Genomic DNA, 15,585 nt, shown 5'->3' with positions numbered 1-15,585 from the left:
TTTGGGCGTTGGTTTAGGAAAGTTTGTTTTTGTCGGCAGTTGAGGGGTACCGGCACTTGGTTGGTTGGGGTAGTGCATTTCCATGGATGCCTGAGTACCTACCATATTGGTCGTAGTATAGCTAGTAAACTATGTCATGATATATAGAATTATGGTCATTTGCAGCCTTGGAATACTATGTAGTAGCGTACACCACTAGTTTTAGGCCCTTGTTAGTACATTCTCCTAGGCCAACGTACTTCAGTCCCCTACTAATGTATGTTTGCCTCTGATTCAGATGCACATAATGTACAGTACAGTCAGGCACTACCTACAGTAGTACTTGCTGCACAGCTCGAAGGATGCGCTAAGCCTAAGCTTCTATTTTATTTTATCTTCACGGGGATTTTCTTTCCACCCATCATATCCATTCCATTCATCACCAACTCAAACCATCCTAGGCATCCTTCCTAGGCATCGCTCATTCTTGAATATCGTCAGCGCCGACAATACCCGACATACGCCAACTTCTCAACGCAACCCCGCATCGGCCCCCACGTGGCATGAGTGGCTGTTGAAACATTGCAACCAGTTCCCGAGGGAGGAAGACAAAGCGAGAAGGCTTTTGGGATGACCTGGTGATCTAATCATGAATCATGAAATGGGGATGAGATTCGATGAGGTCACGGTCACTGGACCGCATCGTGACTTTGTAGAAACTTGAATAACCCGGCGATCCCGATACAAATTGTGTCAGATAAACGGAAGGCATTGGTGGAAGGTAGGAGGTAAGAGACGTGGTCGATGTCAAATAGAGTCAAGAGTATGGGGGGGTTATGTAAATGACTACTGCCGGGCAAGGATCGCGGAGCAGCCACGGCGTTTGCGCAAGAGATATGCGCAAGGAATGACTGGTTCTTCTGTGCCCGAAGAGCGAAAAGGAAGGAAGGAAGAAACCTTGAAAGAAAAAAGAGTTGACAGGGTTGTACTGGTTCATCCTTGTTTCAGCTTGCTGCATATTGCACACCATCTCGGACAAAGCCACCAACGACCAACGGCCAACGACCAACAGCGACAAAGTAAAGACAGTAAAAAATCATAATCATTTGTCCAATCGCAGTTTATGTACTATACACCTGCATCCAATCAATCAATCACTCTCGTCATCGGAATCCACGTGTCCCCCATATTGCTGCCGATAGCCACCAAAGGCAGATCCGAACCGGGCGCCGCTCTCACTTCCAGAATCGTCAATGTCAAATTCCTCGTCGTCAGACACACCGTGGCGTCGATATTTGCTGTAGATTGCGGACGGATCATCGTCCTCGTCTGACGAGGAGAGTTCCTCGTCCGGGTAATCATTGGCTGGATTGTTCTCGGCTGAAAGGAGAAAACAGAATCAGCGATAAGTCAAAGCACGTAGTAATCGAGAAAATGGAAAGAACGAGGTTGGGGGGTATAAACTTGAAACTTACCGTTCGAATCAGCATCCTCGCTATCCCACTCCTCCTCATCATCCTCGATAAAATTCTCCCAATACTCCTCATCCTCGGCCGTAATGACAATAACACCCACGCCGGCGCGGGAAGCCTCGAGGTTCTTCAACTGCTGATCAGACTCGAGTTCAGCCAATGGGTTCGTAAGCATATCTGTCTCGGCCAGCGGTCGCCGGATGTATACATCATAGACGTAATCATCATCATTGTCGTCCACAGCCTGGGAATCCGCATTCGCACTGGCAGAGGTATCTGCTGTATCTTTCTCCGTAGATTGTGCTTGTACCGCCGCAGCGCGAGGTTCCTTCGGCAGCCGCGGCTGGTATTTAGTCGAAGAGGGCGTGGGCGAAGCAAAACGAGAATAATCAGGCTTGGGCGCCGGAGCACGAGCAGGACTAGCGTGGGCGTGAGCTCGAGCTCCAACTCCAGCGCCAACGCCAACGCGAGAATCATCCTGGTGAGAGCCATCGTCAATCTCCATATCATTCTCCAACTCCAGCGCAACTTTTTCAAATTCCCGCGCCAACCGCTCCGACTCCTCATCCCAGGACTGAGCAGACTTGGCCCGGGCAGATTTCTCCAACGTCTCCTCAAGATGAGATTTGGCTGCGGAGACGGCTGTTTTCCGTTCTTCGCGCCATTTCTTCTCGGCTGAATTCACGACTGGTCTTTTGCGCGGCTTGATTGGCACTGCTGCTACTGACTCTGCGAGAGGATGATCCACCACGATTCCCTTTTCGTTGAATTGGGCTTGGGTCTGCGATTCTCCGACTAAATTCGCAACCATGGATGCTTTTCGCGAATGATGGGTCCGCTGTAACTGCTCAACGAGAACGGCGACACCAGGTGAACCCTCGGCACGCCGTTTTTGAACACCGCCCGCACCCCGGAGTCCCAGAGCCGGAGAACTAGTTCTCGAGATCTGGAATCTGCGTACAGAGGCTGCGCGACTTGAGGGTGTTGCGGCGCCGCTGGTCTCTGTTGAGACATGGCCCGAGCCTGGTGCTGAGCGCGAAACACGGGGGGCGATAGCTGCTGCTGCCGCTGCCGCGTTGCTGGGTGATGGGGACGTAGGCGCGGTTGACGACGTGTGTTGAACATTTGAAAGCGAGTCTGGGCGTAGAGCACGCTTGCGCTTGTCGTCGGCGTTTTTCTGCGCTGCGGCTCGGCGCTGGGCGTCGCGGATTTCTGCGCCTGGAGACGTAGCCCGGACCGTGGGAACACCGCTGGATGATGATGATGCTAATGATGAGATGGGTTGGGGAGTTGCATTGGCTCGTCTGTTCACATGCAGACTGCTCACGGAGCGTGGGCTCCGGAGGAGTCGCTGTGCTGCTGGGTGAGGTGATGCTGAGGCATTGCCATTGCCATTTTCATCCTCATTGTCCAGATCACTGGCTTTCAGTGGGACTCTTTGGAAGACGAAGTCCGTGAAACGGCGCTTCGTTTGGTGGAGGGCGGATTGGATGTCTGGGGTGGGATGTTAGTTATTGCAGTAGGGATTGATTTGGGTTTGTGAGATCAATTGGAAGTTTGGGGGTTTTTATTTCATTATGGATGATTGAATTTTGGGTATACAGGGGGAGGGGAAGAATCAATGGCTTGAGCATAGTCAAAGTCTTGGTAGACTTGACCTGGCCTTCCTTGGTGGGGTGTAGATCGTGGGGTCAAAAAAAAAATAACCATGGACAAATCTGCAGAATGGGCCTATACATACACAATGTCTCGACGGGCTCTTCCTCACGCCGCCGCTTGATATTGATCTGCTCTGGCGGAAGAGCCATGTCGAAGTGGATGGGGGATATAGGATTGCTTTGGGGATCGAAGCTGAGAGATTGAAAGATGGAGATGTCATTTCACGCGAAGAGCTGAGTCAGGTCACGTGATATGCAGATCGGAGATGCGCAAGCAAGAACAAGAACACTTCCGCCGTACTTGGACATAATTTATAGAGCTCGTCAATTAAAATTGATTGCTTGTCTAATTGTATACCGTACATTTCAGAGGACCACCATTGCGTTGACTCATTTCATTCTTCCCCGGGAACTTTCCACTATGTAATTACACATCTGCAGCCCACCCCAACCCAACAACCAGGGGGTGAGTAAAAAGACAGGGTATTTTTCACTGGATCGTACCACCCGATGCAACCTGCCCAATGGCCAAAAACATTCAATAAAAGATCAAAAAAAGGAGAAATGTCAAGAGAACTGAAAAGAGGGACCGATATCTGGAGACGATGGGAGGCATAGCCGGTGCAATCACCAAGACTCTGCAACCCATCCAGAAGGGGTGAATAACATAAGACAAAAAGACAAGCCCTTGCCTCCATTGTTTGTGAAATCGGGAAAGACGAAGTGAGAAAAGGGAGAAAACATAGCCAGCTAGCAATACAAAGTGGTAAAGAAGAAGGGGATTAAAGGGGATAGAAGGGTCATTGGGGGTGAAGGAGACATGCTTGGACACAAGGGGTTAATCCAAAACAATCACAAGAGCTGAAACCAAAAAAAGGAGAAGAGAAAAAAGAAAATGGGGTTAGAAGAGAATGTCGAAGAGTCAGAAAGAGAAGGGAAAAAATCGAGATATTAAGACCAATACAAGAAACGAAGTCAGATGCAGAGATGGCGTCACGATCAAAATAAACTATATGTAAAAAAAGATAAAAAAAAAAGGAGAAGAAAAAAAAGAAGAAAAAGAAGAAATAAAAGAAGGGAGAAATGCCATTAGAGTTCCCCAAGGGTAATGAGTCGAATTATGCATCTTCGGAGAAGAAGCGTGGCGAGGAATGCGCTTATTTGGCGCCAATTTCCTCTTCAGCCCAGCCAGGCAGCGAGTTCTCGTTCTGGATGGCAAGACCGAAACCAGAATGGTTGATTCCGCCCAGGGCGGACGAGAAGCTGGAAAAGCTGGCCTGGGGCTGGTGGGTAGTGCCGGTACGGATGTGACCACTCTGTCCAGAGACAGGTCCAAATGGCTCCTGTGAGAAAGACGGCAGGCTCACAGCACGCGAGTGCGACGCACGAGGCACACTCAGGCTGCTAGTGCTTGCTGTGGCATGATGGCCTGGACCAGAGCCAGAGCCAACGCTCAGGTAACCGTTGCCCGAAGGCTTGTGTTGATGGTGCTGGTGCTGATGTTGGTGCTGGTGCTGGTGCTGATGCATCGGCGCCTCCATACTTCCGTTGGAGAGATCGCCGTTGCTAGAGCTGTTGTACAGGGATTGCTGCGGCACCTGGGACTGAGCCTGCAGGCTGGCCAGAGCCATTGGGTCACGTAGGCCGTTCTCCTGGTCCTGAGATTGCTGGGACATTTGGTTCAGGTACATAGTCAGGGGGTTGTTCGAACCCACATTCAGCACACCGGAGGGAGAGGACACGTTCTGTAATGGGTGACGCTGTTGTCCATTCTGCGAACCGTTGGAGCCCGAGGCGGGTGAGAGTGCCGGGCGAGTTGGACTCGACTGGGAGCCAGACTGGCTAAGAGGCTGCTGGAAGCCATTGATGGCGGGTGAAGGAGACTGGGGCCCCTCCAATCCCTGTCCGTTACGGCCCTGGGAGTTGGAGTTGTTGCCAGCCTGGCGCGGAGGGTTACCGCAACGATCTTTGCCAAAGTTGATCTTGAAGCGGCGGTAATCCTCGCGGTTACGCATACCCTCGATCGCCTTAATAGCGTTGGCGATGTTGGTGAAGTTGACAAATGCGCAGCTTTTTTCACGCAGAGTGTTCACCAATTCGATCTCTCCGTATTCGGAGAAGTCCTGACGCAGACGTTCCTCAGTCCAAGCTTCATCCAAGTTTCCAATATAAACATTTCGAGATGCGCCGCCACTCACTGCGAGTGCAATGGCTGGCGGGAGAGGTCCGGAATGCTTGCCCCATCCGATCTTCAATCGTCGGTTGTGGATCATCAGGCCCTGGAGGTTGCTCAGGGCGTAGAAGGAGGCGGCCGAGGTCGGGTCGATGAAGGTAACGAAGCAGATGTGCTTGTCGGGGATGTAACGGATGTGGTGAAGAAGACCCCCACGCACGACGTTGCAGATTTCCTCGATGGTGGTCTCGGGGTGGATGTTTCCAAGGTAAATAGTCCGGTTGCCCAGGTTGTTGACGCCACCAGCCGTGGTCGCAACGGCGGCCGCAGCCACGGATTGCTGGGCCAGCGCGTTCGAAATCAAATCGCGATCGGCCGAGTTCAGAACATGCGCATAGCCCGGCGCAATACCGAGGAACTGCGCGGCGTTCTGCTGCTGGGTCTTGGACACGTAGGCACATCGATCCTTACCGTAGAAGACGCGCTTAGGAGCCTGCCATTGGGCTTCCTGGGGGAGCTGTGTGACGGCCTTCATGGCATTACTGATCGAGAGGAAGTGGACGAAGCCAATGGCCTTTTCCTTCACGATCTTGACGGTGTCAATGGCACCAAACTTGCCTAGCTCCTCGCGCAGGTTGTCCTCGGTCGTTTCCTCGGGAAGGTTGCCTAGGTAAACATTACGCGACGCACCGGACTGCTGAACCGCCAGGGCGACGGAGGTCGGTACTTGAGAGGGCTTACCCCAGCCGACCTTGATGTCATTCCCCTTGATGGCCAGCTTTTTCAAGATGGCATCGGAGTGGAAGTGGGTTGCAGAGCTGCTGTCCAAGAAAGAGATGAAAGCGCAGTTCTTATCGGGGAGCAGGCGCACCGACTCGATCTGGCCGCTGCGCACATGGTTGAGGATTTCCTCCGCGCTGGTCTCCGCCGGGATGTTTCCCAAGTAGACTGTGCGACTGGTCCCGGACAGCATTCCAGGTGACACTGAGGCCCCGGGGCTGCCCAGGGCCGCGTTGCCGAGGCCGCCCATTCCATTGATTGGAGACTGGGGTCCCCCCCAGCAAGTGCGACGCGCCCAGTCCATCCGTCGAGATCATTCCGGGGTACATTCCGGGGTTCTGCATACCCTGGGTCGGGCTGCCGAGCTGGTGGTGGTTCTGGTGGTTCTGCGCGAGTCCATTGGCATTGCCCTGGGGAAAGCCACCAAAGTTGGCAAACTGGGGAGAGGCAAAGGTCGAGGGGGTTCCCGGTTGGAAGGGACTTCCCACAAGCAACTGGGAGGGCAGCAGGGGAGTATAGTTCATATCGTAACCGGAGGACATATCGGCGGTTTGGCCGACAGCAGCGGTGTTTATAGCCGGGATATTGGCGCGACGAGCGTTGCGGTTGGAGAAGCCTTGGTTGTGATGGTTGGAGTGATACGCGCCGTGGGAGAAGCCGGTGTCGCCGTTCAAGGAGTATTTGGAGCCAGGGGGGATCAGACGCGAACTGTTGATGCTAGAGGCATCCGAGGTTTGCATGGCGAGGTGAATCTCTCACGCTCAGGGGGAGAGGGAGGGAGGAGTCGGAATCGTCCCAAGATGGGAGAAACCAATCCAGGGGTGAAAATGAATATTTAACGAGCGTCGTCCAGGGGACTTGGCCGGGATGCAATAAATATCAAATCACCATTCAGGGGGACCAACTCTTGTTCTCTCGTTCTCTCTGTTTTTCTCCGCAAACACGACCGGAGTGGAAAAGGGAAGGGGTCCAAGTCAGAGGAAAGCCACGGACTGGAGAGGTGTCTGGAGGAAGACCGGAAGTTAATTGGAATGTGTTTCAAAAGGGCGCGAGAGCACGCGAGAGAGAAGGACTTGAAATATGAAAGAAGGGAGAGGGGGATGGAGTGGGGGAGGGACGCACTTTTTTTTGAGTACTCCGTAGAGCGAAGTCAGATATATACGGGGGGTTCCCTGCAAGAGAGAGTGCGGAGCCGAAGAAGAAAAAAGACTATGCAGGGCAAGGAGAAGACATTAGCTGAAACAGGCTAGGTGGAAGAGAGTTGGACCGAACGGTACGAGACTAAGGCTGAAGAAAAGGGGGAGTGGAGTGGAGGTGGTGGTGGTGGATTGGATCAATGGTGGCATTGACATTGGCATTGGCATGGGTAAGGGGACAACATACAGAGAGTGACAAGGGTCGGAAGATCAGAGAGAGAAGAAAGGAAAATGAGAAGAGAAGAGAGAAGAGAAAAGAAAAGAGGAGGTGAGGAGGATGAAAGAATGAAAGTGCAAGGGCGGCAATGGAGATGGGGAGAAAGGGGGAACCGTCAACAGATCACGTAAGAGCCACTGGAGAGTATGGAGTATGGAGTATGGAGTATATAGTATATAGTATATAGTATATAGTATATTAGTATATACTTGAGTAATGATTATTATAGCATATAATATATACTCTACTATACTACCACGTATACTCCTACCTATGTATACTCAAGTGACCCGTGGTCCGTAAACATGCGAACACTTGGGGTAAAGTCAGATGACAGGCACAGTATATAGTGGTAGTAGTATAGTGAGTATACTTTATAGAGTAATACTACCAGTACTGTAATATTGACTAAATAATCTTGTTCTAACTAATACTAATATCCTAAAGTACAAGTCCTTCCCAGGTAACTACTACTCTGAACTTGACGCTGACATCCAACTTCAATACTGTAAGTATTCAGGTACGGATGCTGGTAGTATACTATGGGCTGATATACATCCGGGGTCAACACCCGATAACTTTTAACAGCATAGTCAATTCAAGGTACAACTTGAACCAAGTACCTCCTGTAGTATTCCAACTACTCTAACCTTTCAGTATTCTCTAGTACTACTACTATACTACTGTAGTCACTACTAATAACTACTAGTTAGTTAGTTAGTAGTTAGTTAGTTATACTAGATCTCTGCCTCAGGCATCGCGGGGATCCCGCATCGCGGAAATTTACCCCTCCACACCAATTCAACTTCTCCTTCTAGACTCAAGTTCAACTGCTCCCCTCAATTCGCCCCAGAGGACACCAAGGTATGTCCTCCCTCAATTGCTCCTCCTCATTGGCCTGTACTACTTCCTGCAATGCTATCTTTACTGCTTATCTCCCCCAAATCACCCCCTACCTCCCACTTCCAATGACTCACATCCGACATGCACTAACTATTGAAATTGCGCCTGCAGCTCCTCCCTTCCCACTCTCTTCTCTCCTCACCCTCCACTCCTCCCTCTACACAATGGCGCCCTCCATCTACATCGACGAGGACGTCGGTCGCGACGATGCGACCGCCACCGGCACCGAGTCCACCCCATACAAGACCCTCATCCACGCCTTTGTGCACCACGATCCCACCACCGAGGGAATCCAATATTTGACCCGCAAGTCGCAGACTGACGCTGCCGGCGAAGATGTCGACCCGGCCGCCAAGCTGGAGTGGAAGCCCGCCACCAAATCCGCCACCAAGAAGGCCACCAACCTGTTGGACCAGCGCAAGAAAAAGGCCGCCAAGGAGCACGAACTCGCCATCCGCGAGAAGGCCGAGTCTGACAAGCGCCAGCAGGTCCTGGAGGATGCTAAGAAGATCATCATCAAGGAGGACACCTCTCTGCCTGCCCCCGTCCGCATTCGCCTCGACGTCACCGACCCCGCCGTCGTGAAGCTGCGCAGCACCGACTCCGATGTCCCTGGTACCCGGGTCCGCGTCCTGGGTCGTGTGCACCGTATGCGTGCGCAAAAGGGAGTCGTCTTCATTACCCTGACCGATGGCTACGGATACATGCAGTGCATTCTGACCGGCGATATGGTCAAGACCTACGATATCATGACCCTCACCCTGGAGACCTCCATGTCCATCCACGGTGAGATGCGCTCCGTCCCCGCCGGTGCCCACGCCCCCAACGACCGCGAGCTGCACGCCGACTTCTTCACCATCATCGGCCGCGCAGCCGGTGACAAGGAGGCAATCACCACCCGCGTGGCCAAGGATGCCGACCCCCAGACCCTCCTCGACAACCGCCACCTCGTCCTGCGCGGCGAGACCTCCTCCGCCGTGATGAAGGTTCGCGCCGCTACTCTTCGGGCCTTCCGCAAGGCCTTTGAACAGAACCGCCTGCTGGAGGTGACTCCCCCAGCCATGGTCCAGACACAGGTTGAGGGCGGCAGCACGCTCTTCGGCTTCGACTACTACGGCCAGAACGCCTACCTGACCCAGTCGTCGCAGCTATACCTGGAAACCTGTCTCCCATCCCTGGGCGACGTCTTCTGCGTGTGCCCATCCTTCCGCGCTGAGAAGTCCCTGACCCGCCGCCATCTGTCGGAATACACTCACATCGAAGCCGAGCTGGACTTCATCACCTTCAACGACCTGCTGGCTCACGTCGAGGAAGTCATTTGCCGCGTCATCGACAACATCTTCGTCGAGCCCGAGATCGCCGCCCTCATTCAAAAGATGAACCCTGATTTCAAGAAGCCCAGCCGTCCCTTCCGTCGCATGAAGTACGCTGATGCTATCGAGTGGCTTGTTGAGCACGAGATCCCCAACGAAGAAGGTGAACCGCACAAGTTCGGCGATGATATCGCCGAGGCTGCCGAGCGCAGGATGACTGATATCATCAACACCCCCATCTTCCTTACCCACTTCCCCGCTGAGATCAAGGCCTTCTATATGAAGAAGGATGCTGAGGACCTCCGCGTCACTGAGAGTGTCGATGTCCTTATGCCCGGTGTTGGTGAGATCGTAGGTGGTTCTATGCGTATGGATGATTGGGATGAGTTGATGACTGCTTATAAGCGCGAGGGCATGGATCCCAGCCCTTACTACTGGTACACTGACCAGCGCAAGTGAGTTTTCCCTCCCCCGGAACAGGACCTTTATCTTCAGTTTTGTTGCTCTCCTTCTTTCGTGCTTTTACTAATCTATCTTTCCCCTAGGTACGGTACCTCCCCCCCACGGTGGCTACGGTCTCGGTCTGGAGCGATTCCTCGCCTGGTTGTGTGCCCGCTACACGGTCCGTGATTGCTCGCTGTACCCCCGTTTCACCGGCCGTTGCACCCCATAGATGGGATGTATATCCCTTTCCTTGCTTGGCTTGTTTTTAAGCGAGTTGCAAGTTGGTTGGCGGTTTTGAAGAAAAAAAAAATTAGTATGAATGTTTGTGATGATGGTTGCATGGCTATATGAATGAGTGAATTGAATGGATTGCATGGAATGCAGATATGTTTGAGTTTCTGGGATTTTCTTATCAAAGTACTAGTAGATCCATGAATGAGAGTTTTCTTTTGATTGTTCCCTGGGCGCACTTTATGACTACTAGTAGTGTTTACTGTCTGATTTACGTTTTCCTCAGCCCCGCTGGTCAAGTTGATTGTGTCTTTCGGTTAAGGTCTTACTCTAAGGGGGACTCGAACCTTGGAATACAAGTATTGTAGTGAGTGTCGGAAATCACTCGTTCAAGCGTACCTTCCACTTACTATTCGTCGAGCCCTAAGCTTGTCATCAATGCGGTAAGATTTGCGTCCGCTCTTCCGAGAGTGACCACTGTATCCCCGCTCTAAGCCTACAGTCCAGCCCTCGAGATATAATTAGTCAAATGAGGTGTGCCATGCCACGGGATTTGAAGCAAGTTTGGCGCATTCCGATCTTGGGACTGTCGCAAGGTTCTTGCTTGTATTACTGCGGACTGGACCCGTGTCGTCCGCCCTGAGTATACTAGTATGATGGCTTCGCTGGGTGTAGTCTTGGCTTCGAGAGACTGGTCGTGCTTGCTCTAGGTGTTTTGTGTGTCTTGTCATTCTGGACTGAGGCTTGCAGGGCTCGTAATCAAGATTGATAGCTCGGTCTGCTGGGGATGTTTGTACTGGGTCTCAGGGACATGGGAGAAGGGGATACGGAGTGTTGTTGTTTTCGAAATCGTAGCGTGTGGCGTGTTCAATGGCGTCCGTGTGAAGGGATTGTTGATTGACACGGTTCTTGTGTCTCGTTTGTCTCACCTCGGTGCTGATGACTTTGTCCTGAAATCGTGAGTCTGGCTAATTCGTCACGTAGACGATTAGCTCTATCAGTACGGCCGCAGCTGCAACTGTTGAATTGACCTCTGCTGCCCTGGGTGATAGAAGGTCTTTCAAGGCCCCCAACTCACCGGTGTCACGGTCTGAATGCTCGTGGGTTCAACGGCCGTGGTTTGTGTTTGAATTGATCTCCTGAACTGACCTGGCAGCTGGGTGAGATGGAATTGCGTAAACAGCTGGTTGTGCGTGCTGGGCTTGATTGGAACTCGGTTGTGTTGGTGATGGGTGGTTGTGCTGAGAACGTTGGACAAGGCTTGGTCGTGATGAGTGCTGGAGGTGAAGTTGTTGACGTTGATGGCTGTTGTATGCCACGCGACTAGGGATTCTGTGGCAAGAGTAGTCAGTAGTCACCGAGAGGTGATTCCAAGGGAATTGTGATGTCGATGCTGGGAGAGGAGTCTGCAGGGACAGAGAGGGCTGAGGGTCTCTGGTTCTGGCTAGGGCCTGACTGAACACGGGAAGAAGGAGAAAGAAGAAAGAGACTAAGGTGTCGAGGCTGTCTCCGCCATCTTCATCTTCTCTGCTGCACTCCTCTCCACTCGACCTCGTCACCCATCTTCAGGCTGTTCCTGATGGAATGAACTTGAAACCAGATGGACTGGCAAAAGCAGTCCCGTCCCACCCTTTCCTCCTCCGCCGTATAGGGGGGTCCCAAGGACGGAATGTAGAACTGGGTGCTCCACTGTCTCTGAAGCCATTGACGGATGGCCGGAGATAGAATCCGCGAAACCCCATTCGGTGTACCTCCTCGCCTGGATCCCGGGGGGAGTTTGCAGGACTATTATCTTTGTTCGTTTTGTCTTGACTCGGTTGACTCTTGTCTTTTTAATCTTGTCGAAATATCAGAGAATGTCCCGATGGCCCAGCTGATCAGCCAAACTGGCTTATATTGATGCCCTGGACCGCGAGAAAGAGAAAGAGACAGAAAGATTGAGAGGGACCGAAAGAGTCAGTCGATAGATTCTGGTTTCTTTTTCCATCTACGTCCACATTGGCCATTGGCCCCTTCTTCATGAGGACCTTTCATCTGGGTCTGCCGTGGGGACCTGGGGGTTTGCTCTTTATTATGGTTTATCATTAACGCCCATTCTTCGAAACCATGTCCTAGTGTCGCAAGGCTAGAAGTTCATGTCAGTTCTCGACCAGACTTGACCCGGCACGCTGGTTGATTTTTTGTTTCGTCTGGTTCACTTCGTCATCGCCTCTCGTCTTGATTCTTATTACCATGGCTAGTCACGTCACGCCGCATCTCATAGGTGTTATGCGCGGGTTAGAACCAAAGAACAGTGGCATTGATATCAGGGGCGAATTCTCTCCACCTGGACCTTTTTCTCTCACAGCAAACACAAACACCCCACAGCAAAAACATCCCGTCTCTGCCGAATGTCTTTTTCATCTTCCCCCTTCTCTATTGAGTTTTCCGAGGAAATAGGTGGGCCACGACAAAAAATATGATTCCTGGACGGCTTATGAGAGGATTTTTGCTCCTGTTTTTTCAGCAAAATTACCAAAATTACTGCGACCCTTGGAGCCAATGATGACGTTGGGCCTGCTGAAAGCCCAGCCACCACGCCATGTTATCCACGGCTAGGATGAGGATGAGATACAGTTACCAAGGTAAAGTATGGATTATTCTTAATGCTGAGAAACAACAAAGAACATGAAACTATCTTCTCTGCCAGCCAATCTTCCTCCCGCAAGAGATGCCATGAAAGCATTAGCCAATTCATTTCACACCTCCGATCGGTGCCAACCCCGCCTCATTCTAATGAAGCGTATTGTGACGATAGGCAGAATCGTGCCTTTGGGACCCTGCCATGTCTGGCACGTTCTCGATCGTCTGGTCTCGTCTCTTCTCTTCTCTTCTCTTCGACTTTCTAGGGAATGGCGTTTCGGGGACGGGATACAGGATCGGAGATGCAAGTTTCGAATGGGCGTGCGTGGCGCGACTGGTCTACCCACGGCTGAGGAAGCGAGGGCTGCGCTGCAAGACTTCCTCGAGGAGTTGGCTGATCTGGTCGTGTGAGGCTCCGGCGCGGATCGCTGCGATGACGCGTGAGAAAGATGGGTGTTCTGCGTGGCGGATGATTTCTAGCAGATTGTCCAGCATTGCGGAGTAGAAAGCCGCGTCTTGGATGCCTCCGCCGCTGTTCCAAGGTCAGCGGGATATCGAGGCCGTTTTACGTCGGCGACCATCCGCAGCATTGGTCTGCTTCCTTCCTCCGGATGGTGGGAAGAGAAACTTGCAAGGAGCGGGCCTGAGGTCGATGGCGTACGATGACGATGATACTTACCTAGAGCTACTCTGCTGCGAGCCTTGTTGGGGCCCCCTACCTGGGTTCGACGAGCCCTGAGACGCCATGCTGTCAGATGGACCAAGGCAGAGGAGTACACACGTTGAAAGGATGGCCTTAGAGAGAAAGGCCGATGAGATTTGTACCACACTGGATGAGCGAGGCAAAGAAGCGCTAGGGTGGTGATTCTCTGCTGGATCCGGATTACTGGAGCAAGTCTGTCAGTATGAAAACGCCCGGTATCACCGGTGACGAGAAGGAAATGAAGGTAAAGGAAAGATGCAAAGGAACAGAGAACAATGTAGGGACGTCTCAGGGTCGCCCTGGTATTGAACCGCCCAAGATGTGGTGCTGGTGGAGATGGGGAGATGGTTTCGGGGTAAAGGATAGATAGACTAGAAGCGGTCGGTCATATTACTAGCAAGCGGATAGCTCTAACGGGTAGATGCTGTTCGTTGTTTGGATTCGAGACGCGGGGATGGTGGGTGAAGTGGAAGAAGAGAAAGGTGGGACACTTGTGAAGTCTGCATTTTGCACTCTTAAGACTATGTAGTCGGCCTTGAAAACACGAAGCCTTCGTTGTCGTCGCGATACCGATTCGCTCTGCGGTAAAATGGCCCGACAAATGGAAGAAGGTCGATCCACCTTCTTTCTCCAATCGACCGTTTCTGGAACCCGTAACATTTGTTCGGCAATTTGTTGGGGCATCTTTTCTTTGATATGCCGTTGTTTTCCCACTGTTCGTAGCTTTGCGATCGCCTACGGAAAAAAGTACCAGCCAATACCGTCCAATCGCGGAGACACATCAACCATATTTCCTCGGGGCCTTGAAGCATAATGATTGATTCGCCTCTTAGCCTTAGCCTTTTGCCTTTTGACATGGAGGTTTGCTGCAGTGGTTGCATTCATTCGCTGGCTTTGGCTTTCCATAGAGACAATGGGATACGTAGATGGGGAGGCGATGGTGTTGTTTGCTGATGTGGCCCGAGATCTCGGTTGGCTGGTCAAGTCAAGGTGTTGTTGCTGACTGAGGTCGGGTACTTTCTCGACCAACATTGTTTCTCTTCTCGTCTCACATCAGGAATGACGGGAGAGTTGACGTCGGTGGGGATCATCCTCATTGTTCTGTTCCCCATGATGTCCATGATCTGGTATTTCTGTCGCCGCAGATGAGGTGTTGAGTTGCCTTATTGGCCCGAGTTCTTGATGTTTGTCTTGTATCCAGGGACGGGACGACTCATGCGAAGCCTCAATTTTCCACGAGAAGATTCTTTTGATGGCATTTATCCACGAAGTGCAATATAATAGTGGAAATCGCGCACGGATTCGACTGGACGCGTGGAAAGTGCTGTTGAGTTGAGCTCCAATCCTTTGGATCTCTTGGTTCATTTGGGGCAACTGGCAACGCCGTGTCTCCTTTCTCATTTACAATCAAGTGGCCGAGAAGAGAAGAGGTTGTCGACAAGGAGAGATAGGAGGATGGAGAAGGGAGGAAGTCCCCAAGTTTGAGGTCACCTGTCGCTGGATGTCACTGACTGTCACTGACCTTGCCCAAATACTTCATCGTGCCTTCCTCGCGTTCTGTTAACCTCTTCACCCGCTCCTTCCTTCAGCACCAATTCAAACCGAATCCCATCGACTTCAAAGTTCTCCTTCTTTCGCTCCTTCATCCTTCATCCTCCATCCATCGCTTTTCCTCCTTCATCCGCCATCCGCCATTTGCCAGTCTTCATACATTCTCTTCTATCTGTCCTACCACATCGCCAGTCTCTTCAGCAAGGATCATCCTCATCCACCACGGCCTCCATCACTCTCCCTACCCTCACGAATCCATCAAATCCAGCAAACAATGCTCGATCAAATGACTCTGATGCATTATCTTGACTGGCATCGGAGATGGATGCCACAATTGTCACCG

General features: G+C 51.9%; 5 protein-coding genes across 5 annotated transcripts; 1 reads left to right on the top strand and 4 right to left on the bottom strand.

The window, feature by feature from the left end:
• Positions 1-1,129: 1,129 nt before the first annotated feature.
• N7509_000605 (Iwr1 domain-containing protein) lies at positions 1,130-3,259 on the bottom strand (the record flags this gene model as incomplete). The annotated part of the gene is made up of 3 exons (XM_056625242.1): positions 1,130-1,359; positions 1,455-2,945; positions 3,193-3,259. 3 exons carry the CDS (start codon positions 3,257-3,259, stop codon positions 1,130-1,132), a joined length of 1,788 nt encoding a protein of 595 aa, XP_056493824.1.
• A 1,007-nt stretch (positions 3,260-4,266) lies between these two features.
• Positions 4,267-6,802, bottom strand: N7509_000604 (putative differentiation regulator (Nrd1); the record flags this gene model as incomplete). Its single annotated transcript, XM_056625241.1, has 2 exons — positions 4,267-6,230; positions 6,268-6,802. 2 exons carry the CDS (start codon positions 6,800-6,802, stop codon positions 4,267-4,269), a joined length of 2,499 nt encoding a protein of 832 aa, XP_056493823.1.
• Positions 6,803-8,542: 1,740 nt separating this feature from the next.
• N7509_000603 (asparagine--tRNA ligase DED81) lies at positions 8,543-10,150 on the top strand (the record flags this gene model as incomplete). The annotated part of the gene is made up of 1 exon (XM_056625240.1): positions 8,543-10,150. One exon carries the CDS (start codon positions 8,543-8,545, stop codon positions 10,148-10,150), a length of 1,608 nt encoding a protein of 535 aa, XP_056493822.1.
• A 1,019-nt stretch (positions 10,151-11,169) lies between these two features.
• On the bottom strand, positions 11,170-12,071 carry N7509_000602 (uncharacterized protein; the record flags this gene model as incomplete). Its single annotated transcript, XM_056625239.1, has 3 exons — positions 11,170-11,334; positions 11,445-11,698; positions 11,996-12,071. 3 exons carry the CDS (start codon positions 12,069-12,071, stop codon positions 11,170-11,172), a joined length of 495 nt encoding a protein of 164 aa, XP_056493821.1.
• Positions 12,072-13,327: 1,256 nt separating this feature from the next.
• N7509_000601 (uncharacterized protein) lies at positions 13,328-13,735 on the bottom strand (the record flags this gene model as incomplete). Its single annotated transcript, XM_056625238.1, has 2 exons — positions 13,328-13,520; positions 13,668-13,735. 2 exons carry the CDS (start codon positions 13,733-13,735, stop codon positions 13,328-13,330), a joined length of 261 nt encoding a protein of 86 aa, XP_056493820.1.
• Between the last annotated feature and the right edge of the window lie 1,850 nt (positions 13,736-15,585).

Source organism: Penicillium cosmopolitanum (assembly GCF_028827165.1).
Source record: "Penicillium cosmopolitanum strain IBT 29677 chromosome Unknown utg000003l:1.0-3747932.0:1.0-3751027.0, whole genome shotgun sequence".
In the NCBI taxonomy this organism is placed as follows: domain Eukaryota; kingdom Fungi; phylum Ascomycota; class Eurotiomycetes; order Eurotiales; family Aspergillaceae; genus Penicillium; species Penicillium cosmopolitanum.
This window is presented reverse-complemented; position numbering and strand designations above follow the sequence as displayed.